Source organism: Xyrauchen texanus, chromosome 18 (genome assembly GCF_025860055.1).
Source record: "Xyrauchen texanus isolate HMW12.3.18 chromosome 18, RBS_HiC_50CHRs, whole genome shotgun sequence".
Classification (NCBI taxonomy): Eukaryota; Metazoa; Chordata; class Actinopteri; order Cypriniformes; family Catostomidae; genus Xyrauchen; species Xyrauchen texanus.
Genome location: NC_068293.1, coordinates 43,953,188 through 43,977,905, shown reverse-complemented (window position 1 = coordinate 43,977,905; position 24,718 = coordinate 43,953,188). Strand labels below are relative to the sequence as shown.

At 38.4% G+C, this 24,718-nt stretch overlaps 1 protein-coding gene across 1 annotated transcript in view; it reads right to left on the bottom strand.

The window, feature by feature from the left end:
- Positions 1-225: 225 nt before the first annotated feature.
- LOC127658906 (FERM and PDZ domain-containing protein 4-like) overlaps positions 226-24,718 on the bottom strand; it is a 63,942-nt gene continuing 39,449 nt past the window's right edge. The window contains exons 3-17 of the mRNA XM_052148466.1: positions 22,449-22,609; positions 22,256-22,358; positions 21,350-21,395; positions 20,988-21,092; positions 19,278-19,385; positions 18,990-19,121; positions 18,637-18,756; positions 16,114-16,250; positions 15,306-15,432; positions 13,298-13,387; positions 13,020-13,202; positions 11,121-11,247; positions 8,079-9,065; positions 4,326-5,438; positions 226-3,448 (exon numbers count right to left, since the gene is read on the bottom strand). Of these exons, the coding sequence (XP_052004426.1) occupies positions 3,444-3,448; positions 4,326-5,438; positions 8,079-9,065; positions 11,121-11,247; positions 13,020-13,202; positions 13,298-13,387; positions 15,306-15,432; positions 16,114-16,250; positions 18,637-18,756; positions 18,990-19,121; positions 19,278-19,385; positions 20,988-21,092; positions 21,350-21,395; positions 22,256-22,358; positions 22,449-22,609 (3,544 nt within the window). The 3' untranslated portion in view covers positions 226-3,443. The remainder of the gene's footprint in view (positions 3,449-4,325; positions 5,439-8,078; positions 9,066-11,120; positions 11,248-13,019; positions 13,203-13,297; positions 13,388-15,305; positions 15,433-16,113; positions 16,251-18,636; positions 18,757-18,989; positions 19,122-19,277; positions 19,386-20,987; positions 21,093-21,349; positions 21,396-22,255; positions 22,359-22,448; positions 22,610-24,718) is intronic.

The following is a 24,718-nucleotide window of genomic DNA, read 5'->3' as shown; positions in this document are numbered from 1 at the left end:
TGCTCAAGTTCTGTGCTGATTTCTTCATAAATGAAAGCAAAACCACAGAAGAAGTGAAGCATGACACTTATGAAATATTCAAATCATTTCTGTCCTCACAAGAGTTGCTTCTTGAGCAACAGAGGAATATTTCCCACACTTTTCATAAATGTCTTCCTGAGATAAAACCTCAAATGTTTACTTATTAAAATGAAATAAAGACAGCACAAAATCACTGTAAGCGATCTAAAATATTTAATGATGATAATTCAAATAAAGCACCATATGTTTATTATGCAAAGTCAACATGAAATAAAAACCCTTTTTACTTTCTTCATGCATTTTCCTGATTTATGAAAAACCCAAATATATAAATATATATATAATAACTCGCTCCGCTTCTGAAACAACTTGACGCCACAAAAATTCATTTTAAACCCCCATTTTTCAAGAGCCAATCAATTTTCGATGGATAACATTAACTTTTTTCTTGTTGAATATCCCGTTACACTCGGAAAACACACGTCAGATAACGGAAGTAAAACGGGTTGCGAACAGCATTTCACGTTGACTTTAATGTACTCATGAATATGTCATTGCATTAGCCAATCAAATAAGAACACAACAACAAATGATAATAAATGGTGTAGGATGTGAACTTACAGTTTATAGATTGTAAAGTGGCTTTCGTCATGTCTTTTTCAATGTGAAACCAAACAAGGGATGCATCTACTGAATAAGGTGGTGTAATTTTATACACACACACAAACACACATACATACATACATATATTTATATATATATATATATATTAACTTCTTTTAAAAATTATATGCATTGTAGAATTATTTTAATTGTACATATTACACAAAATATAAACAAGCCATATGCGATCACAATGGATTGCAATGGCCAGATTCCCTTGATCGTCATCGTCATTGATCGACAACAGCAGGTGCGCTAACCTATGGCTTTACTATGGCTAAAAGAAAAGTGTTTTTTCTTTTTTCTTTAAATATGGCCATTGCTACCACCAAATAACGGCATACATCAAAATAACCTTCCAAAGCTTCCCAGTAAGTAAATAAAGGGACTAAACTCCACGTCATGCGCTGTAGAGCTTCCGCTTGGTGGGACGGCACCCCAAACAGCGTTTTGAAAAGTCCTTTTGCTTTAAACCAAAAAATCTCCAGAGCATTAAGATAAAAGCTCTGTACATGCAGTCTTGGGAAATTGGACCCAAAATGTGGCTAAAACAGATGAAGTAACTGGTTTGACAATTTCTCAGAGCAATCAGCTTAGTGCGCGCGATCCAAAACAATACGGGAATTGATGAGTCTTGTTCCTGTTTTATCTGTTCAAGTCATTTGCCTTTAACATGTTTGAAAACCTGTGAATCTGCCATTCACTTATGCCCATTAGAAAGTTAAAGTCAACATGAAATCAAAGTTGACATCGACGCACATTATTATATTGGCCTGAAAGACATGGTCTCATGGTTTTCCAAAATCCCTAAACGAAGACCAAAATGATAAATTATAACTCCCAGAGCTTTCAATCTACATCCAAATTGGCACAAACCTTCATATTGATCTGATTTAATGTGCTATGTATTTTCTAACTGATCAGACTTACGGTTTTCCCGTAGCGCACTTTTGAATATCCCCAAAATACTGTAGATAGACGAAATGTTCAAATAGGCCAAGACTGATTGACACTTTGGCCTCTTTGAGGATTTCAAACAGCTGTCAAAGCTCATGCACATGAAATCGGACCAGGCTACGTCGAGCCAAAATCACATCAAGTTAGCGCAAAGCCTACCCCCAGCACCCCTAGATTTGGCCCTGGAGTAGGGTACAACGGGGCTGAAGTCTCCATTGACTTTATTTTCTCCCAAAACACTAAACAGCATCAAAAACCACCACAGCACTTTCCTAAACACCTGTTTTCCTGATCCATGAGATCTTTGCGTGTGGCGTCTTATGGTTGATTTTGAAGCAATTTGGTCACATTTTTCATAATGACTTAAAATGCTGTAAATTTATGCTACTAATGAAAATACCTGAAATTAACATTTCTAATGAGACAAAACACTTATTTATCATTTTCAGTTTTATGCCATTAAATCAAACGTTCAATAACTGTCCGGTAAGTGAAAGGATAGTATTTGGGGTAAAAAGCCCCCTTGTTGCAGGGGCTAAAGGTCCCTATTTAGCACACTGTGACTTTTAAAGGGGCGAATAGATTTGTTAAGACAAATGTTCAATGTGGGCTCACATTGGCTCATCCAATCATAATAGAGTTTGTTTGTAGAATACTTGAGATGTAATACAATGCCAAATGTGTTTGAAAAAACTAAACTCATAATTATTAGTTGACAAATGGCGCCCTATAACTATTTCCGCGGTAACTACACGATATCACTTTAAACCCAAGAGAGGGGTAAAAGGCTCCCTCACCACCTTTTGTTTAAAACTGAAATGTAATCGAAACAACCTTCCATTATTATTTATTTTCACACAAATGATGTTGCTTCATCAATGTTCAATAAAAAGAAGTATTTTTGATTTTGATCCATTTTGTGACAAGAAAAAAAAAAGCAAAATTTCCTTAAGGGGTGCCTTTAGCCCCGTTGTACCCTATATTTGTCTTGTTTTTCCAGTATAAATATGTAAGCATTCTTTAAACAAGATCAATGTACTTGAGAAGCAAAATCGCAGATGGTATTTTGTCTTGTTTTCAGCAAAATAGGATGAAATTTGATGGGATTTCTGCTTATTACGAGAAAAAATGATTCGCCAATGGGGTAAGTTAAAAAACCCGATTCAAAGGGGAAACAAGGTTATTTTTCTCAGCCGATTGGCAAATAGTTTGTTCTTGTTTTAAGCATAAATCCCACCAAATTTAGTTTGATTTCTCTGAAAACAAGACTTAATATCGCCATTCGCCACTTAATTACGCCATTCCGCTTCTACAGTATTTTTCTTGGTTTAAAGATGTTTTGATATATAAGGGAAAAAACTAGCACTGCAATACATTTCTGATGGAGGACTATTCGCTTTTATTTTGAAATGCATCAGATTATGGAAGTATAATGATTTGGGAACTGCATTTCATGTTGACTTTAAGGACGACAGGGTTCCTAAATCTCGTAATCGGCTCCTTTTAGGTTTAGTGATTTGGTTGAGGTCATTACGGTCGTCTACATGTTGCAGTTTCCATTAAAAGTGTCAATGCTCCCTGAGCCAAAGTTTACAGATTTAAATTCCATTTCTGCCTCCCTGAGGCAACCAGAGCGGGGGTGGGGGCGGGGTCTTTTGAGGCCGAGTGCAGGAATCATCCAGGAAGCATTTAAGACCTCCGATAGCCTCTGGTTTGGCACATAGGAATCTGTGCTATGGATGAACATGGACGTATCATGAGAGCAGAAGACCAGTCGTCTCGTTTGTCTTCTTCGCAGCATGTTACACTGGTGGTAGGAAAGAGTGAGGGATAAATTAGTTTACAGTCGGAATTATGCCTCATAATAACATGCTTCTGGATGTCTGAAATTATTGTAATTTAGCAAGATGAAACATAGAATTAAATTGATGATGTCTATGATAAGCCTGCAAATGATACTGCAGAAACGGTGTGCACAAGGTTCAGTCCTAAGACCAGGAAATCTGCTAAATCGGTTCCCCTCGAGAGTCTTGCCACTGAAATACAGGACAACAGGAGTCCCATACGGGTCTCTTTATTACGGCTAAAATATGGGACAGTTGACAACACAATCTAACTTAAGCTTAAGCCACTCCATCATTGCTAAAATAGCGCTGCGTCTTTAAAAGTATTTAAAATAAGGCATTGTCATTCTTTTCTGCTCAAATGTATCAATGTACATGAAACCCAACATTCCGTTCCCTTTGATCTCAACAAAACTGTGCTAACTGCCCAGCGCTATTACAACTGTATTATTAACGCCCGAGGAAAGCAGTGGGTAAACTACATTTTATTCAGAACAGATGTTTGTGTACATTTTCTTTCAATAATGGCAGTACAAATGTATCAAATAAAGTTCAAATGATGGTGTATCAATAGTTATATTTATGCACACTTTCGATATGTTAAAGAGAGGATTATGTGCAAACAAACAGAACTTATACCTGGCACAATTCATTCTTAAATAAATAAATATCGCCCAGTTCTTGGCCCGATTAAGCTGCAATGAGGACCAGACTTTAAAAGTCTAAGACTTCTACATATAGCAGATATCACTTTTTCTCTAGGCTACTTAAATGTCACATTTAACCATTAATTGCTTCATGAACTTTCTAATAATCTGTAGAAATGTAAGTCTGCAGTACCTGTAGTTTCTCTGAGCTTGGGCATCCTCTGGCTTCCCTCGCGGCCTGCAGTAGCGGTCGACTCTGTGGCGGCCGATCCATGATGCTTCCGCAAAATCGTTGCATCTACGTTCTGATTTGGATAGCCATGCAAGTGGGCACTATCTGCTGTGCATAGCGGAGAGTCCATTGGCGTCACACAGCTACTACTTCCTGTACTGGAGCCGGCATCAATGGATGAACACTGGGAACTCTGTAGGGAATGGATCCCCTCACTTTGTAAAGACGACATCCTTTTGGTCAGGTGGTACTCGCAAAGCCGTGTCACTTCCTGTTCACGTGGAGCCGCTTTGGTTTGATGCTCATTCCGGGATCGCTCGATTAAATATTGTTCTTTCGCGGGCGAACTCACCTTCAAGTCCGTGATGTGCTTCCCTGTTCCCAACACGGAAGAGTCACTCAACTCAATCTTGTTCACATTTTGGGTTACCCTGTGTGCGTTCAACGTCCCACTATCGCCGGTCACCTCAGAGTAAATGTGCTCATCGGTTTCATTATTCAGAATCATGTGCGATTGCTGATTCGGTTCTTGACACGCAAAAGACATCCCGTTGAGATCAAAGGGACCTGAATGTTGGATATCGAGTACGTTGAAGCTGTTAAAAGTCCCAAAAATTTCCTCTTCTTGCGATTCAGGAATGCTCATCGGATGGACTTCGGATTCGCCGCTGGATTTCACCCCGCTGTAAGATTGCTCCTCAATCTTACCCTGCGGCATTCCCATCATCAAGTGCATTTTTTTTAAGTAGTCCGCCAGTGAATTTGTTCCCAGGATTTCAGGCTCCATCTCGAAGTGGTCTGAGTGTAGCATGTTGCGCGGAACACCTGAGCACTGAGGGTCGTCTTCCTGATTACGTAGAGATGCCCTGATGTCCAGGGGCGTCAGTCGAAATTCGGTTTCCTCCTCGGCTAGCGCTTGGTAGCCTTCGGCTGTCGCGATAAGCATTTTGAGCGAGCTTTCAGAGAGTTTCTGAACTGCTGTCAGCTCCGAGTTCTCCGTCATTTCAGACGAATTTGTCTCATTCCCAGAATCCGATAAGGACTCGGGGCTAAAAGAGCGAGATATTTCTACACCTGTGTGTCAGAAAGACAAACATTTTAGCAATCACACTACACTTCACCACAAATGTACTTTAAAATAGTTTATTTGTACAAAACTTTGAAGACTATGAAATGCAACAAATAATAACATACATAATGGCATAAATGAACAAAAAAATGAATCAATAAATGCACAAATCAAAATGAGTTCACATTTAACACTTTCCACAAATGGGGTACAAAACGGTCTGAAACTCTTAAATTAAGTCATTTTTCGTCTCGCAAATGGCCAGTAAAAGGAGGCGCTCCACCTCATGAGGTTAAGCAAAAGTGTTTTATTTTATATTTATTTAATAGTTGCTATTTTGGGACATATAGCAAACCCACCGAGGGGGCTTGCGAGTTTGAGACCAAATGTTGTATGTAAAATTATTGACAAACCAATAGATCTGTTAATTAAAGATAAAACATTTGTTTTTCTTTTGACTTTATAACTTTGGCAACAGGATAAAATGGATAAGCTTAACGAATACCTTCAAAACTATCATTTGTGTCCAAATTGCAAACATTGAAACCGAATGATAACAACAATGCAGTGTTTCCTACAGAATTCGGCTCTTGCTGCAGGTGAAAACGTCTATAATCGTAATCTTATTATATTAGTTCATAGCATTGCTATGAGATATGGTTAAACCCTTGAACCTTTATTTTGGCGGAAAACTCTCTCTGTGATGTCACGTTAACAATAGCTTTTAAAATAATGTTTTTACTCAGTCATTTTTACTCATTAAAAAAGTTTTACTCCTAAAGAAATTAATTGTAATTTTGATATACATGTATAAAATAGAGCTAACAATCGCAAAAATAAAATTGCGAATTAATTAACAATTAATAAAATGAATCGCAATTAATCGCAAATATAAATATTTGCTGAGAAAACCCCACAAATAACAATAATTCAATATATAATGATTAAATAAATATAAATAATTAGCTTTAAATATTTACAAATAATATATATATATATATATATGTATATATATAAAATATTATAAAAAGTACTCAGATAATTAAAATTAATGATGTTATTATGGCAGAGGAGTTACACAATTTTGAATGCAAATATATTATTTATTTGCATATTAATGAACATACAGTTCAAAGAAATCCATTTTGCAAGTGAATTTTGTCAATCAGTTTGTGACTTATTATGAGGGCTTGTTTAAGGACCTGTCAATGTACAGCTGTGTCAGACGGGTGCATTTGGAGCATCTCACTTTGCTTACGTCGTGTCAAAAACATAATATTTTTAGGCTGCTGTGTCAAAATAATTGTCGCTTAATACTAAGAAGAACATACCTCGAGATCCCTTAGTTTGGATTTGCGCTGTGATTTGAACGAAGATCCTCGTGTTGTGCTGTCTGCTGAAGGGTTGGTTTGTTCTCTGTATAAACTGCACATTGCCTATACAGCTGAAGTTTCACTTACTGCCCCCTGGAGAAAACTGGTGGTACTACAAGCTTGCATTTCTCAGGAATCTTCCTTATTACGGTACGGGGACACGATTAATTGCATACATTTGTTTTGCATGAATCGCACTGAATTAACAAGTTAAATCACCAGCCCTAGTATAAAATCATGAGCGCTAACATGAGATGATGACTCCAGTCATATCAGTAACCTTATAAAGCTGTTTTATTCTACATGGGGCAGGGGCGCCCTCATGGGGGCGGCCATATTAGAATCACGTGACCAGCTAAATACAAATCGCTTAATCTCAGTAACCGTCTTGTTATTGGACACTTCCACTCTTGGATTATATGAATCATGGCTGATTGTGAATTTCTACAATGGCATCTGTAACTGAAAACTATTGATTTAAATGACGCTGCATCCACACCACTAGGTGTCACTGTATGTCCGAAATGACACGAGCAAAAAGTTACTAAGTGCACCTTTAAATGAGTGCCTATTAATTCCAAATGTGGTGAAATCTGACCACAAAAACCTGGTTTTAGATTTGTATAGTAACGCGTAGTGGCCGATTAAAGTGGACTTGGAGCGCTATAAATATAACGCGCTCAGCGCACATTACCAAACCGAACGCAACACATCTGTTACTTTATGTACGAGATGAAATTAGGCTTACACAATGCAATTGAAAGACGTGTTGTTCTTTAGTTATTTAGCAGCATGTGCTCTTTTTGTCTCCTCACATTCAATTCAGCTTGCAAGCTAACAACTTGTGTATCATTCGTTTGCCGTGGCGCTGGAGATTCAGCAGTGGCGCTCAAGCGATGCAGGAAACACTGCTACAATGTAATGAATGTCCATTAAACTGAATGAAACTAAATACTTTCCATGCTGTTAATTTGAGGTTAGATGCTAGTTTAGCTAATATATCTATTAGTTCTAGCTACAAAAAAAAAACGTGGATTTTGACATCTAATGGCAATAAGGTAATTGGGCACCAATTTACACCATATTTGTGGAAAGTGCCATTTACATCACAAATAAAACAAATACGCACACACACAATAGAAACATAAGAAAAATGGGCCTTGCACTGAAAAAAATGGAACAATGAAAGGTGCAACAACAACAACAACAACAACAAAAATGGCAGGATGGTTGTACGACGTCAATGAATAAATGTCACTATAGAATAAGAACCTGAACTATCAGTTGGCGGTGGGTGCGACTGCTCTTCAGAGGCCGCCAAAGCCTCCAGAGCTTGTAGAGTGGAGACAACATTGTCACTGAACACTTCCTGTGTAGCACCAGCGCCCGGTGTCGGCACTGAATCGATCAGAGACACAGGAATGTCGTTTTTTAGCGGAGCTACGTTATTCCTTTCACGAGGCCCTTGGTGGTCATCTTCATCCGAGCTATCTCTGAACCCTGGAGGTGGAGCAGCTATCGCCAAGTTTAGTGAGTGCAAAAGGACGTCATTGTCTTCCTCGTCGTCGCCCTCTGGTGGCGGCGGAAGGGAGGTAAGATCGATGATGTCATCACTAGATTCCGAAAGCGACAAGAAAGAGTTTGCTTTGTCTTTCATCTCCCCCAACATCATCATCATGTCCTCCTCGCAACTGATGTCATCGTCGTCTTCGGCGTCATCGGTGGTTTCTGCGTAGCAGATATCGCGCAACAATGGCTCCTCGATGCCTTCCGTTGTACCGAAAATCTTAGCGTCGCCGTAGACCATGTGAGAACTGTACTGGAAGCCATCAACCTCCATTGATGCTTCCAGAGGCTTGTAGTCCTTCTGCTGGGCGTACAGGTACCTGTGTTCCTCTAGAACTTCTGGAATGTCCTCCATCAGCCTTTGGTATCCTAGGTTCTGTGGGTTTATGCTGTCCAACGGCGGGTCGCCAAATATGAAGGACACCTTGGCGTTTCTGGGCGATTCTTGAGGCTTACTCTTTGGGATACTGAAGTAGGGATGAGAATGCACGTGGCTTGCTCTGATTGCCCTCTCTCCTTTCTCGTCACCATGTGGACGATGCTGCATCTGGTGCATTTCGTTGGCATTAGGGGCGATATCGCAGTCTCTTTGCCCACAGAGAGCATACTCAATGTGCGGCTCGTTGTATCCTCCACCGGAACTGTAATTCCAGTCGATTGCCTGGTAGTTGTGTTTGCCTCTTGAGTCGTGCCCTTAGACATGAACAAAACAAGAGCTTAGCTTTAATTATATTAATATGACAACAAACATTTTATGATGAAACTTCAACATTTATGTCTGCATCATCAACTTGAGTATTGCCGTGAGTACTAGCAGAAATTTTCCGGGTTAAATACAGGTTAAGCTCAATTGACAGCATTTGTGGAATAATGTTGATTACCACAAAAATGCATTTAGACTCATCCCTTCTATTCTTTAAAAAAATGCTAGGGGCGGGTCTGGCTAACTGGACTCGTGAGTTTGAATACAGGGTGTGCTGAGTGACTCCAGTCAGGTCTCCTAAGCAACCAAATAGGCCCGGTTGCTAGGGAGGGTACATTTTGGTACTATGAGGTGTGTATTTTGGGGGGAATTTAGATATTTCAACCTCAGTTCCTATAATACCTCTATAATAAACTGTGTACACAAAATACACATAGTAATCTTTTCCACCAGATGGCGCCATTTTTCTCATGTTTAGCCTATGGAGCAAATACAAGCTTTTCCCCTTTTTTATGTTTGCTGATGCAGCTAAAATTGTGTAGGTGTGCTGGTATGGATATCAGAGTGTGTTTTGCATGTGTGTGTGTGTGAGAAATATGTGTATGTGTGTGTGTGTGTGTGTATGTGTGTAAAAAAAACAACAGTTGCATTATATAAACAAACTGGCATTTAAAGGGTTAAAATGCTGAAAATGGTGTACATTTGACACATGGGAGTGTTGACTTCAAAACATGGGCAGAGAAAGAGCTTAAAGCCTACTGTCCTGCTATGGATAAAGGGGGATTGCTCGACTTTCAAACTCTTAGAAAGATATAATCTTGAATCAAAGGATTTCTATAGGTATCTCCAATTGAGACGGCATATTTATATATATATATATATATATATATATATAAAAATAAATATAATAATAATTGTATTATTGTATTAAAAATGGTCTGCACTTATATAGTGCTTTTAACCTTAGCGGTATTCAAAGCGCTTTACACTGTGACTCATTCACTTCAATGAAGGCAGAGATGCCATGTAAGGTGCTAGTCTGCCATTGGGGGCAACTTGGGGTTCAGTGTCTTGCCCAAGGAGACTTCGGCATGTGGAGTCATGTGGGCCGGGAATCAAACCCTGTGATTAGTGGCCGACCCGCTCTACCACCTGAGCCACTGCCGCCCTGCCACAACAATGCCATCCTTAAAATATTTGCATCAGTGTATAATTCCCAATTGACAAAGAAGATCGTCTCTAGATTGTATAAAGGAATGACCAGCTTCGACGTAATAATTCATTATGTTGGAGACTGTGTGTCTCCCAAAATGCCAATCATAATCGCATATTTTGGGACTGCTTAAATATCACAAGATACTGGCAAAGAATGATGTCCTTTATCTAGGTATGGTTCACATGGACACATAAATACTGTATATGTATACATGTATACATGAATAGTGTCTTCACTTATCACGTGACTTGCTGAGCACGTTACTGTGGAGACGTAGCGCGCATGGAGGCTTCACGCTATTCTCAGCGGCATCCACACACAACTCGCCACGAGCCCCACCGAGAGCAAGAACCACATTATAGTGACCACGAGGAGGTTACCCCATGTGACTCTACCCTCCCTAGCAACCGGGCCAATTTGGTTGCTAACGAGACCTGAACTAGCGAACTCCAGGGGTGGTGGCCAGCGTCTATACCACTGAGCTTCCAGGCCCCCGCTACCCATGTCTTTATGAAAATGAGTGGATTTTCTGATTGTAAATGTTAGACTTAAAATAATTTGGAAAAGCTGTAACTATGGCAAACATTGTAACCAGATGTTGACAATTGTATCACTTCCACTATAAAAACATTTAAAAAGAATTAGGACGGATTGCTTTCATACCAACTGCGAATCATACCAGAGTTCACCCAGGCCAAATATATCTTACGTCAAATGGATTTAAATTGGGTTTAAACCAAAAGTTCTAGTGTGAAAACACCGTAAATGATTGATATGCAACTGTTTCCAAATATACATCTAACCCAAGTGATGATATATGATATCTCACCTGCAGTGCTGCTGTTGTTGGTCATGTTGAAGATGGACCTCCGTGAGTCGACCAGAAGTCTGTAGTATCCCGCAGTCAGACATGCCAGATTCATGGCATCACTGGACTCCATTATAAGAGTGATGGGCTGTAGAAACAACCATATTTCCAGTAGAGATCCATAAATAATCAGTTAATAATTAGTGATAGACCGATATATCGGCCAGGTCGATTAATCGGACGATATTTGGCTGATAACAGTGTTCACTCGGCCAAATTAACAAAAGGGTAAACATTCAATTGTGTCAGTTCGCTTCACTTTAGAAATGTTGTCCTCTCTAGATATCAGCAGCTACTGTTAATAATCCCATGAGGCTATGTGTTAGTGATTTTTACCACAGGTACGGGGTGTTATATGGGCCTTAAACCCCTTAACCATGGTGAAATCACTGTAACACAAAGCCTTAAAGGGACAGTTCACCTAAAAATGAAAATTCTGTCATCATTTACTCATCCTCATGTCATCCCAGACGTGTATGACTTTCGTTCTTCAGAAGAACACAAATTAAGATATTTAGAAGCTCTGCAGGTCCGTATCATGCCAATGCGAATATGTCACACCAGAGACCGCTTGGACTCCCTCTCATGAACTATTGGATTATAGTTAAAAAGTACTTAAATATTGATCTTTTTGCACCAAAAGTGATCGTGTCGCTTTAGATTACATTCATTTAACGCTGGAGTCGTATGGATGACGTTTATTCTGACTGTCTGTGATTTTTGGAGCTTTAAAGGTCTGATCACCATCCACTTGCATTTTAAGGACCTTCTGAGCTGAGATATTCTTCTATTATTCTTCAAATGTGTTCTGCTGAATATATAGATTAATTAATTCATTAATTATAAAAATAGGAATTTGCATTGTCATCAGTTTCAAGACAATAATAGTTTTTTACAATATATATACTGTAGTGAAAAATAACTATAAAAATAAATAAAAGGACAAAAAATGAAACTGTAAACGTCTAGACCATGGTCAGAAACGAACAGGTGCTTTGTGGTTAAAATGAAAATATACAATAAAAATATGCCGCCAAAATTGTAAATGCGGTGGCAAAAAAAAGTCCCCATTATAAATTCTTCTATATTTTATTTATAACATAAGATATACTTATTTATTAAAGGAATAATCCAAGTTACTCAATCGACAGCATTTGTGGTATAATGTTGATAACCACAAAAATGTCCCTCCAAATCTGTGTTCCAGTGAGACACTTACAATGGAAGTCAATGGGGGCAATTTTTGGAGGTTTAAAGTCAGAAATGTGACGCTTATAATAATATAAAAGCACTTACATTAATTCTTCTGCCAAAACTCATGTATTATTTAAGCTGTAAAGTTGTTTAAATCATCATATTTGCAGTCGTTTTTGAGTTTGAGGGTTTACGGCGACATATCGCCATGGCAACGGAGTAGTAAAATCGTCTATATCTTTCCACAGATGTGGTCAGTAAGTGACTATATCACAGTAAAATCATGTTAACACACATATTATTTATGTCTTGTGTCTATACTTTTGAAACAGTGAGTATTTTAATGTTTACAGATTAAACCCCATTGACTTGCATTGGAAGTGTCTCACTGGAACTCTTTAGGAGTCGAAATACATCATATTGCACCATATGCTGTCGATTGAGCATAACTTGGATTGAACCCGGAATGTACTCTAGTCCTAGAAAAAAACATATTCTCTCACAAAGGTAAAAAATCAATACGGGGGGCTACTATTGCCCCTTAATGGAAAGGTTACATTTATGACCCTGGTCTGGACGCAGCAATCAAAAATGCACTTAATTGTCATGAAAATAACACTACAATCCAAAGCATCATCAAGGTCCTAAAAATATGCTTTATCGCACCTTTACATCCAAGACGTGAAGCTCCACTCGTACGTTCTTTTCGTCCTCGGTGTACATCTCGATTCGGTTCACATGGCTGAAGTCGGCGAGCAGGGCCACCAGGTTCGTCTTGGTGTTGATCACGTGACTGATGCCGTACCGCGGCCCCACGAGCAGTGTGACCTCGGAGTGTTTTTCACCTTGCTGTCAATTCACAGCACACAAAAACACTAATGTAACAACTAATGCACGTTAACAAGGTAGCACAAGTACACACTCGTTCTTGCATTCATACTTACAACTAATATTGACTTGAACACTCGTCCTCCGTACAGTCTGAGATCGCTCAGATATTTCAGGTAGTGCACCTTCGCCTGTAACGCCGTCAGCTTCAACAAAAAGCAAAAATCCCACCAGAATTAGGGAACAGAAAGTGTAAATCACACAAATAGACTTCTAGTTCTTCTTTTGGGGCATGTAGCTCTAAGAAAAACAAGTGAGATGAAGTTACGAGGATTTAAAAGCATGCAAAAATGCATTTATCCCAACGTTAAACTATATGCACATTCAGTTATAATGAATGAGAACTGGGCGGTAAAAAGTGCTTCAGTGTTCTGAAAATAATGTCACAATGCAAAAAGTCTTAATTGTCTTAAATATGTACAAACCTTACATATGTGCAAAGTTCCCTTTAAAGATCCTAGTTTGTGCATGCATGTGTTTTATTCCGCGTCTCCTCCCTGAAATAACCATAAGTGGAGCGTGCATCGCCTGTTTTCACCATGCATAACCTCATCTGCATATAATTACCATATGCATTTTGCCAGTCAGGCATGTGGCACTACTGCTTTAAACGGTTCGAGAAACAAGGAAAACAGAGAACTCGGCGAGTACTGACGCTGAATATCACACCTGGAGTCGCGAGTTTGAATTCAGGGCGTGCTGAGTGACTCCAGCCTGGTCTCCTTAGCAACCAAATTGGCCCGGTTGCTAGGGAGGGTCTGGGTATCTCAGCGAGTATTGTCGCTGACTATCACACCTGGAGTCGTGAGTTTGAATCCAGGGCGTGCTGAGAGACTCCAGCCAGGTCTCCTTAGCAACCAAATTGGCCCGGTTGCTAGGGAGGGTCTGGTATCTCAGCGAGTATTGTCGCTGACTATCACACCTGGAGTCGTGAGTTTGAATCCAGGGCGTGCTGAGAGACTCCAGCCAGGTCTCCTTAGCAACCAAATTGGCCCGGTTGCTAGGGAGGGTAGAGTCACATGGGGTAACCTCCTCGTGGGGGTGATTAGTGGTTCTCTCAATGGGGCGTGTGGTGAGTTGTGTGTGGATCGTGGAGAGTAGCATGAGCCTCCACATGCTGTGAGTCTCCGCAGTGTCATGCACAACGAGTCACGTGATCAGATGCGTGGATTGACGGTCTCAGAAGCGGAGGCAACTTAGTAGGCCACCACGAGAAATAAAAAAATTTGTATGGCATGGGGACGGTTCATGTGTCAGTCTCCGCAAGGGACCGGGGTGAATGAACTTGATTTGGGAGATACCTCCGGCCCGAGCTCCGCCCTCTTCGGAACCGCCGTCGCCAAGGCTATAGGTACCGCCTCCCTCCATGGTTTGAGGAAGTTGAGGTGGTAGGTTTAACATGCCCCTCCCCTATCCGTTCGCTTGACCTCATAATCGACGGCAAGGGTCCTTGCCACTTGGCGAGTGATTTGGAGGTCGAGGTGGGCAGCAATATAAGCACTTTATCTCCCTGTACGAATTCCCGTAGTCGAGTGCCCCTGTCGTACAATCGGCGTTGACGTTCTTGTGCATGGAACAAATTCTCCTGTGTTACCTGCCCCAAAGTGTGGAGTTGAGCTCTAAGGTCAAGAACGTAATGAATTTGATCTTTACTATTCGAAGGTCCCCAAGCTTCCCGTATGACGTCAAGCACACCGCGTGTCCGGCGCCCATACAGTAGCTCAAACGGGGAAAAGCTGTTGGAGGCTTGTGGGACCTCTCGTACTGCAGACCGACACATGACCACGTCCCGATGCCACAAAGTGATTTTAGGATTATTTTTTTTTATATATATAATTTTTATATAGAGCCTTTGCTGGATTTGCTTTTTACTCGACACTGAATTTAACACACTACAGCAATAAACCACAAGAGGACACGTTACAGTACATTTCATCAAGGGTAAGGGCTGTTGCATAATACACATTTTGGGATCTGAATTGCCAAAATTACAACTCAAACTCTCAAAAAGAAGGTTTTGAATTTCACTTTCACATGTACATCAAACAACATATGATTTTTCACCTTCTTTCCAGGCGGCACCAGATTCTGGTTAGTTTTCAGGATGTGTGTGAGCGCCTTCTTGATGTTCTTCTCCTTCATGCTGGACAGCACTGCAGGCGGCAAAAACTGCGCCAGACCCCACTCCTTCCTTTAAAGAGACAGTGGGGTTTAAGTGTGTTTGGGGAAAAATGAAATGCATTTGTTTAATCATTTCTTGTTGTTTAGAAGAACAGGAATTAATGACGCACTAAAAAAAAGAACAAAACGGGGATCTGGTTTGCTAAGCAACCAAATTGGCCCGGTTGCTAGGGAGGGTAGAGTCACATGGGGTAAGCTCCTCGTGGTCACTATAATGTGGTTCTCGCTCTCGGTGGGGCGTGTGGTGAGTTGCGTGTGGATGCCGCGGAGAATAGCATGAAGCCTCCACACACACTACGTCTCCACGGTAACGCGCTCAACAAGCCACGTGATAAGATGCGCGGATTGACGTCTCAGGTTCGTCCTCCGCCACCCAGATTGAGGCGAGTCACTAAGCAACCACGAGGACTGAAGAGCGCATTGGGAATTGGGCGTTCCACATTGGGAAAAAAAAAAGACCTTGCAGAAAAAATGGTACTTTCAATTGAATTACATACTTTCACACAATTCAATAATTCCATTGCACGTAAAACAAAAGCTCAGACATTCTGCCAAACATCTCCCTTCACTGAAAAATCAATAAATATCAGCATACAAGTTGTGAACAAACTCTAAGCTAAACTCTAAAAGCTAAAGACATAAATAAATTGTGGTTGATCTGACAGAAGATCAAGGGCTGTTCAATACTCACTCAATGTATTTAAGAGAGACTTTCTGTGTTTGTTTGGTGCTGAGCGTCAGGATGTACATCTGTAGAGCCGCCAGACGAAGCGCCATGTCGTATTTCAGCTCCGAGCCGAAACGCTCCTGGACCACATCTTTACAGCTCTGCACTCACATGAACATGAGGAGGAAAAGACAGAAAGCTGTTGTTACCACCGTAAACCCCAAAACCCTAAAATGACTGTAAAAACAATGATTTAAGCAACTTTTTTTTAGTACTAACAAAAGAAAATAATGTAAGTGCTTTTATAAAATTATGAGCTTCACGTTTCTGCCATTAAACCTCCAAAAAAATTGACCCCCATTGACTTCCATTGTAAGTGTCTCACTGGAACCTTTTGCTTCTTTTATTTAATATTTGAATGCTGTCGATTGAGCTTAACTTGTATTGAACCTAGAATATCCCTTAGAAAATAGCTAATTTGTAGGTTTATCGCCAAGCCCTAATCTGAAGCAATACATGTTATGTATAGCATTACATATGCTACATCTTACTAAAGGTGGCGCTGTTGTTTCAGTGATTGACTTGATTTACATTTGACATTGCTATTTGATGAAGCAGTACATGGAAGTAAACTATAGCAAGTTTAACACATGAACAGTATGATTTGGAAATTGTAATTTGGGTGAACTACAGATTATGTGCATGTTATATGTAGATTATGTGTAGATTATGTGTAGATTATGTGTATGTTATGTGTATGTTATATGTAGATTATGTGTAGATTATGTGTAGTTTATGTGTAGTTTATGTGTAGATTATGTGTAGATTATGTGTAGATTATGTGTAGATTATGTGTATGTTATGTGTATGTTATGTGTATGTTATATGTAGATTATGTGTATGTTATATGTAGATTATGTGTATGTTATGTGTAGATTATGTGTAGATTATGTGTATGTTATGTGTAGATTATGTGTATGTTATGTGTAGATTATGTGTATGTTATATGTAGATTATGTGTAGATTATGTGTAGATTATGTGTATGTTATGTGTAGATTATGTGTATGTTATATGTAGATTATGTGTATGTTATGTGTAGATTATGTGTATGTTATGTGTAGATTATGTGTATGTTATATGTAGATTATGTGTATGTTATATGTAGATTATGTGTATGTTATGTGTAGATTATGTGTAGATTATGTGTATGTTATATGTAGATTATGTGTATGTTATGTGTATGTTATATGTAGATTATGTGTATGTTATGTGTAGATTATGTGTAGATTATGTGTATGTTATGTGTAGATTATGTGTATGTTATGTGTATGTTATATGTAGATTATGTGTATGTTATGTGTAGATTATGTGTATGTTATGTGTATGTTATATGTAGATTATGTGTATGTTATGTGTAGATTATGTGTATGTTATGTGTATGTTATATGTAGATTATGTGTATGTTATGTGTATGTTATATGTAGATTATGTGTATGTTATGTGTAGATTATGTGTATGTTATGTGTAGATTATGTGTATGTTATGTGTATGTTATGTGTAGATTATGTGTATGTTATGTGTAGATTATGTGTATGTTATGTGTATGTTATATGTAGATTATGTGTATGTTATGTGTAGATTATGTGTATGTTATGTGTATGTTATATGTAGATTATGTGTATGTTATGTGTAGATTATGTGTATGTTATGTGTATGTTATATGTAGATTATGTGTATGTTATGTGTAGATTATGTGTATGTTATGTGTATGTTATATGTAGATTATGTGTATGTTATGTGTAGATTATGTGTATGTTATGTGTATGTTATATGTAGATTATGTGTATGTTATGTGTAGATTATGTGTATGTTATGTGTATGTTATATGTAGATTATGTGTATGTTATGTGTAGATTATGTGTATGTTATGTGTAGTATGTGTATGTTATATGTAGATTATGTGTATGTTATGTGTAGATTATGTGTATGTTATGTGTATGTTATATGTAGATTATGTGTATGTTATGTGTAGATTATGTGTATGTTATGTGTATGTTATATGTAGATTATGTGTATGTTATGTGTAGATTATGTATGTTATGTGTATGTTATATGTAGATTATGTGTATGTTATGTGTAGATTATGTGTATGTTATGTGTATGTTATATGTAGATTATGTGTATGTTATGTGTAGATTATGTGTATGTTATGTGTATGTTATATGTAGATTATGTGTATGTTATGTGCAGCTCAATATGAGTCTGACAGCCAGTTGCATCTCATTACATTTCAGTGTGGAAGTAATGAATCCTGTTCTAGATTTCTTGCATCATCTCTTTGATAAATATATCAGAAAATATTCTACTCTATTATTTTCTAATGGTCTTACATTAATTTTTTTTTAAAATGTGACTATCTGTGCATTTTGTAGACCTATTTGTAAAAGATATGCATGTCGGGTCCCTAAAGACTGGAGGCGTGTCATAATGTCTGTCGAAACACTGATGCATTTAAGGGTTAAATGTGAAAACACTGCACATTTTACCTGAACGTAGAGGTAATCAAACGCAACAGCATCTCTCCTCAGCAGATCAACGGGATCTTTAGGAAGAAAACTGATGCGGAAATAACATTTCATCTTATGTAAACCCGGCCTCTGAGTGACCTAAAAGAAAAACAGGTGAAATCATTCAAAATATGTCATGTGTTTATTAACATGCCAACACTTGCCAAGAACATTCAAAATATAGATGCACAGTGACGAAACTGCTCGTAAGCTTTTCATGCTTAAATGCAAATATGTCGATTTTGTCGTGATTACGTGTGAAGAATCTGTAGATGAGCTGGTGCCGCAGGAAACACTGTCCTGCAGCGAAGGACATCAGCAGCGTAACAAACCTGCGTCAGCATCTCCTGCTCGTGCAGCAGCATTAGTTTGGTTCCAGATCCCTCCGTTTTGTGCTCCAGCAGAAGAGAGAAGTGCTCAATGCTTTTGATCGACAGCTTCTCTTGCAGCGTCAGAATCACGTCCTATCAAACACAAGACGAATGTTGAAATAACGGCCCCTCAGATAGAAAAAACCCCTCTTCAGCCATTTCCAAGCAAATACAAAAACATAGAAATACATATTGAATAAGGACAAAAGGCTGGTAAACATTGACCTTTGACCTTTGAACTTGCAATACCTTGATGGAGGTGTTGCAGTCAAACTTAAAGGATTTTGTTTGTCCGTTTTCAAGATACACCTTCAACACGTTTGGCATGAAGAGTAGAGAATTATCTTTCATAGTTTCCTGCAGATTAAATAAAATCATCATCAGTCACAGGCGTTTTTCTGACATCTCCAGAGCTGCATGAATAATGGACTGAAGTGACACATGAAACGAAGGATTTTCATCTCTGAAATCATCCGTTAGTGAGTCACATCCCTTTAATAAAACCAGTACTAAAACATTTGCCTGCTGCATGCTTTAATTTACCTTATATTTAGACACTTTTAAATATTTAAAAAGGGACATTATTATATTAATCATTATTAAACTGTTAACATCAGCTGGTTGTCAAAATATTTAGAAATCAATGAATATTGCCACATTTTGGGACATGACATTAAGGTCAAATGTTTATGTTGTGGTCTGTAATAAGATACAAACAAAGTTAAATAAAAACAAAACTAAATAAAATACTAATATTTTCACAAAATAATTTCACTAATAAATACGTCACATTACAAAAGTAAATTTAAATGTTTAATGATGTGGTCTGTAATAAAATAAAATATATATATTTAAAAAAATAATAATAAATTTTTTTTTAATTAAAATTAATTAAAAACAAAACAAAATATTTTTCTCAAAAATACGTGGTCTGTAATAAAATACAATAAAATAATTTTTAAATAAAAATAAACTAAATTAAATTAAATAAGAACAAATCTAAATAAAATAATGTCACCAATAAATACGTCACATTACAAAAGTAAACTTAAAATGTTAATGTTGTGGTCTATAATAAAATAAAATAAAATAAAATATTTTTTTAAACAAAATGAAAAAACTAAAAACTAAAATTAATTAAAATTAAATAAAAACAAAACAAAATAAAATTATTTCACTAATAAATACGTCACATTACCGAAGTACACTTAAAAGGTTTATGTTGTGGTCTGTAATAAAATAAAATATATATTTTTTAAATAAAATAAAAAAACTAAAAACTAAAATTAATTAAAAACAAGACAAAACTGTATTAAAATTAAATAAGAACAAAACTAAACAAAATAATTTTACTCAGAAATATGCCACATTACGGGAGTAAACTTAAAATGTTTTTTTAAACAACAAAAAAATAATAATAAATAAAATAAAATAAAAAAACAAAAAACTAAAATTAAATAAAAACAAAACAAAATTGTATTAAAATTAAATAAAAACAAACAAAACGAAATAATTTTACTAAAAAATACTTGGTCTGTAATAAAACAGAATAACAAAAATTTTAAATATTATTTTTTTTTTAAATAAAGTTAAATACATTTTTTTTATTTAAAATTAAAATTAAATAAGAACAAAACTAAAAATAATTTCACTAATAAATACGTCACATTACAAAAGTAATCTTAAAATGTTAATGTGGTCAGTAATAAAATCAAATATTTTGTGAAAGTTGTTTCATTTTGACTAAAATTATAATGTTGATGTTGTGGTCTGTAATAAAATAAAATAAAACAGAATTTTAAACAAAATTAAATAAAAACAAAACAAAAATATATTAAAATGAAACAAAAACAAAATAAGATGGTTTTAAAATAAAATAAATGTCACATTACAGAAGAGGCTGTGAATGGTGTTTCATGTTGACATCAGCTCTCTGTGAATACTGAGACACACACTTACCGGTACTTGTCCGTTAATAATGACTTCCTCTGCGAAGCGTACTTTGACTGGATTGGACTTCAACTTGGCCTTTTTAGCTGCACTGATGAAGGCAGATTTGGGCGACTGGAGAACACAGACACAAAAGCACAAACTTTATTCAGATATGATCATTATCGTTTACCAAAGCACATAAACTAACAAACAGACAAAACAGGAAACTGTCATATTCTCTGCACTGACTTTGGAGCTGTGGCATGGATTAAAAACCTTAAATGTGTTCAACAGATTGTAGAGTACTACACTCTTATTGGAAGCTGAAAGCATAATCAGATAAACGTTCCTCGTGTCAATCATTCTGGGAGTGCTGCTGGTGCACTTACAGGGTACGGCTGCACCACGGTCAGGACGATGGACTCCTTACAACTCCTGCAAGAAATGAAAAACAAAAGACAGACATTTTACACTAGAGAGCAAAAACAGTAAGCTAACATGTTGTTTTGACTGACTTACAATTTAAAGGGACAGTTCCCCCAAAAATACAAATTCTGTCATCATTTACTCACCCTCATGCCATCCCAGATGTGTATGACTTACTTTATTCTGCAGAACACAAATTCATATTTTTAGAAGAATGGTTACGCTCTGTAGATCCATACAATGCAAGTGAATGGTGACCAGAACTTTGAAGCTCCAAAAAACACATAAATGCAGCATATAAGTAATCCACACAACTCCAGTGGTTTAATCCATGACTTCAGAAGTGCTCTGATAGGTGTGGGTGAGAAACTGATCAATATTTAAGTCCTTTTTTTACTATAAATCTCCACTTTCACTTTCACTTTTCTTCTTTTCTTTGTTGGCGATTCATCTTCTTAGTGAATTTTGCAGCCTATTGGTTGGAGCTGATCAAAGGTGGAGATTTAAAGTAAGAAAGGACTTCTGTTTCTCACCGACACCTGTCATATCACTTCTGAAGACATGGATTAAACCACTGGAGTCATATGGGTTACTTTTATGCTGCATTTATGTGTTTTTTGGAGCTTCAAAGTTCTGGTCACCATTCACTTGCATTGTATGGACCTACAGAGTGGAAACATTCTTCTAAAAATCTTCATTTCTGTTCTGCTGATATAAGAAAGTCACACATCTGGGATGACATGAGGGTGCGGAAATAATGGGAGAACTTTCATTTTTGGGTGAACTGCCCCTTTAACTTGTAAGTCAGTCAAAACATCTATTGATTTGGAAAGAGTTGCACACTAACAGGTTCATGTTGAGTTCAGTACCTGACCAGGTCGATGACTCTCTCTCTGGGAGCCGAGCTGACCACCTCGTCGTTTATCATCACAATTTCGTCTCCCGGGATCAGCTTCCCTTCTGACGGACCTCCTGCGTAATTAAAGACACATACAACAATTTTTCGAAACGCGAGCTACGTGTCATTTAGGCGGCTTTAGACGTCTTGGTTTGCTGGCATACCTGGAGTCACTGAGCGCACCACCACTGGTTTCTCGCTGCCCGCCACGAAGCCGAAGCCGAGCACCGGGTCGCGTCTCATCTCCACCTTCCTCGGCGCAGGAGGGACGAATTTATCTACATCCACATGCACTTCCTCCAATGAACTGGACTGTGAGAGGTGACTGAGAGAGAGAAGAAAATGCATGTTAGAGTCTTAAAAACGTCAATGACTTGAACACGATCGTGTGCAAATGAGCCTTTCTGTACAGAAGCAGGTTCAGAGGGGAATTCACCAAGAACGAAAAGCGTCCCGTGAATGATCAGGTGCCGAAACCAATTTGTATGCACAATCCACGCAAAACAAAAGGAGAATAATTACAGAATATTGTCCACACAAAGCTCCAAAAAGGACATAAAAGTTCTTTATAATTTAGGGGGAACGATGACTTCATTGAACAAACGGCTCAAAAGAGAAAGTCTGCTGATGACCCACTTCTACCCTGTAATCATTTAATCCATCCACGACTCCTCCGTATCAGTCTGGTACAGCTGAGTCACTACCCAAAAATACAAATTCTGTCATAATTTACTCACCCTCATGCCATCCCAGATGTGTATGACTTACTTTATTCTGCAGAACACAAATTAATATTTTTAGAAGAATGTTTACGCTCTGTAGATCCATACAATGCAAGTGAATGGTGACCAGAACTTTGAAGCTCCAAAAAACACATAAATGCAGCATATAAGTAATCCTCACAACTCCAGTGGTTTAATCCATGACTTCAGAAGTGCTCTGATAGGTGTGGGTGAGAAATTGATCAATATTTAAGTCCTTTTTTTACTATAAATCTCCAGTTTCACTTTCACTTTCTTCTTTTCTTTGTTGGCGATTCATCTTCTTAGTGAATTTTGCAACCTATTGGTTGGAGCTGATCAAAGGTGGAGATTTAAAGTAAGAAAAGACTTCTGTTTCTCACCGACACCTGTCATATCACTTCTGAAGACATGGATTAAACCACTGGAGTCATATGGGTAGCTTTTATGCTGCATTTATGTGTTTTTTGGAGCTTCAAAGTTCTGGTCACCATTCACTTGCATTGTATGGACCTACAGAGCGGAAAAATTCTTTATAATTTAGGGGGAACGATGAATTAATTGAACAAACGGCTCAAAAGAGAAAGTCTGCTGATGACCCACTTCTACCCTGTAATCATTTAATCCATCCACGACTCCTCCGTAACAGTCTGGTACAGCTGAGTCACTACACGGGAACACAACCGCAACACTTCAACACATCTGCGCAAATAATATCAGTTTTGACTTCTGATTGGATGAGCCACATTTAAAGCCATAAGATGCAGATAAACACAGCAGTTGCGTTATTCGTGGAATCCATTTTGACAATTGTGAGATGAAACAAATCACAATAATGTACATATAATATATATCACAATATAGTACTTTTATTTAGGGAAAATCAAGCCTGACCTTCAGCTCTCACTGGATCATTTGGCAGTCGAGTGTGAAGCGGCTGGGATGAGGATTAGCACCTCTAAATCTGAGGCCATGGTTCTCAGGAGGAAACCGATGCAGTGCGTACTCCAGGTAGGGAAGGAGGTATTGCCCCAAGTGAAGGAGTTCAAGTACCTCGGGGTCTTGTTCACGAGTGAGGGGACAATGGAGCGGGAGGTTGGCCGGAGAATCGGGGCAGCGGGGGCGGTATTGCACTCGCTCTATCGCACCGTTGTCACGAAAAGAGAGCTGAGCTGAAAGGCAAAGCTCTCGATCTACCGGTCAATTTTCAGTCCTACCCTCACCTATGGTCATGAAGGCTGGGTCATGACCGAAAGAACTAGGTCACGAGTACAAGCGGCCGAAATGGGCTTCCTCAGAAGGGTGGCGGGCTTCTCCCTTAGAGATAGGGTGAGGAGCTCAGTCATCCGTGAGGAGCTCGGAGTAGAGCCGCTGCTCCTTTGTGTCGAAAGGAGTCAGTTGAGGTGGTTTGGGCATCTGGTAAGGATGCCCCCTGGCTGCCTCCCTAGGGAGGTGTTTCAGGCACGTCCAGCTGGGAGGAGGCCTCGGGGAAGACCCAGGATTAGGTGGAGAGATTACATCTCCACACTGGCCTGGGAACGAGCTTTTGTGAACCAACGCCACAGATTTCGCGAAGTCGCGCCGGTCTGTGGAGACGTATTTTAAGGGTTTTCGACCTTCCTTAGACCTTCCTTAGCCGACCGCAGGCTTCTAGTGGGTTCTGCAGAAATGATTTTAGGTGTGCTGGAACAGAC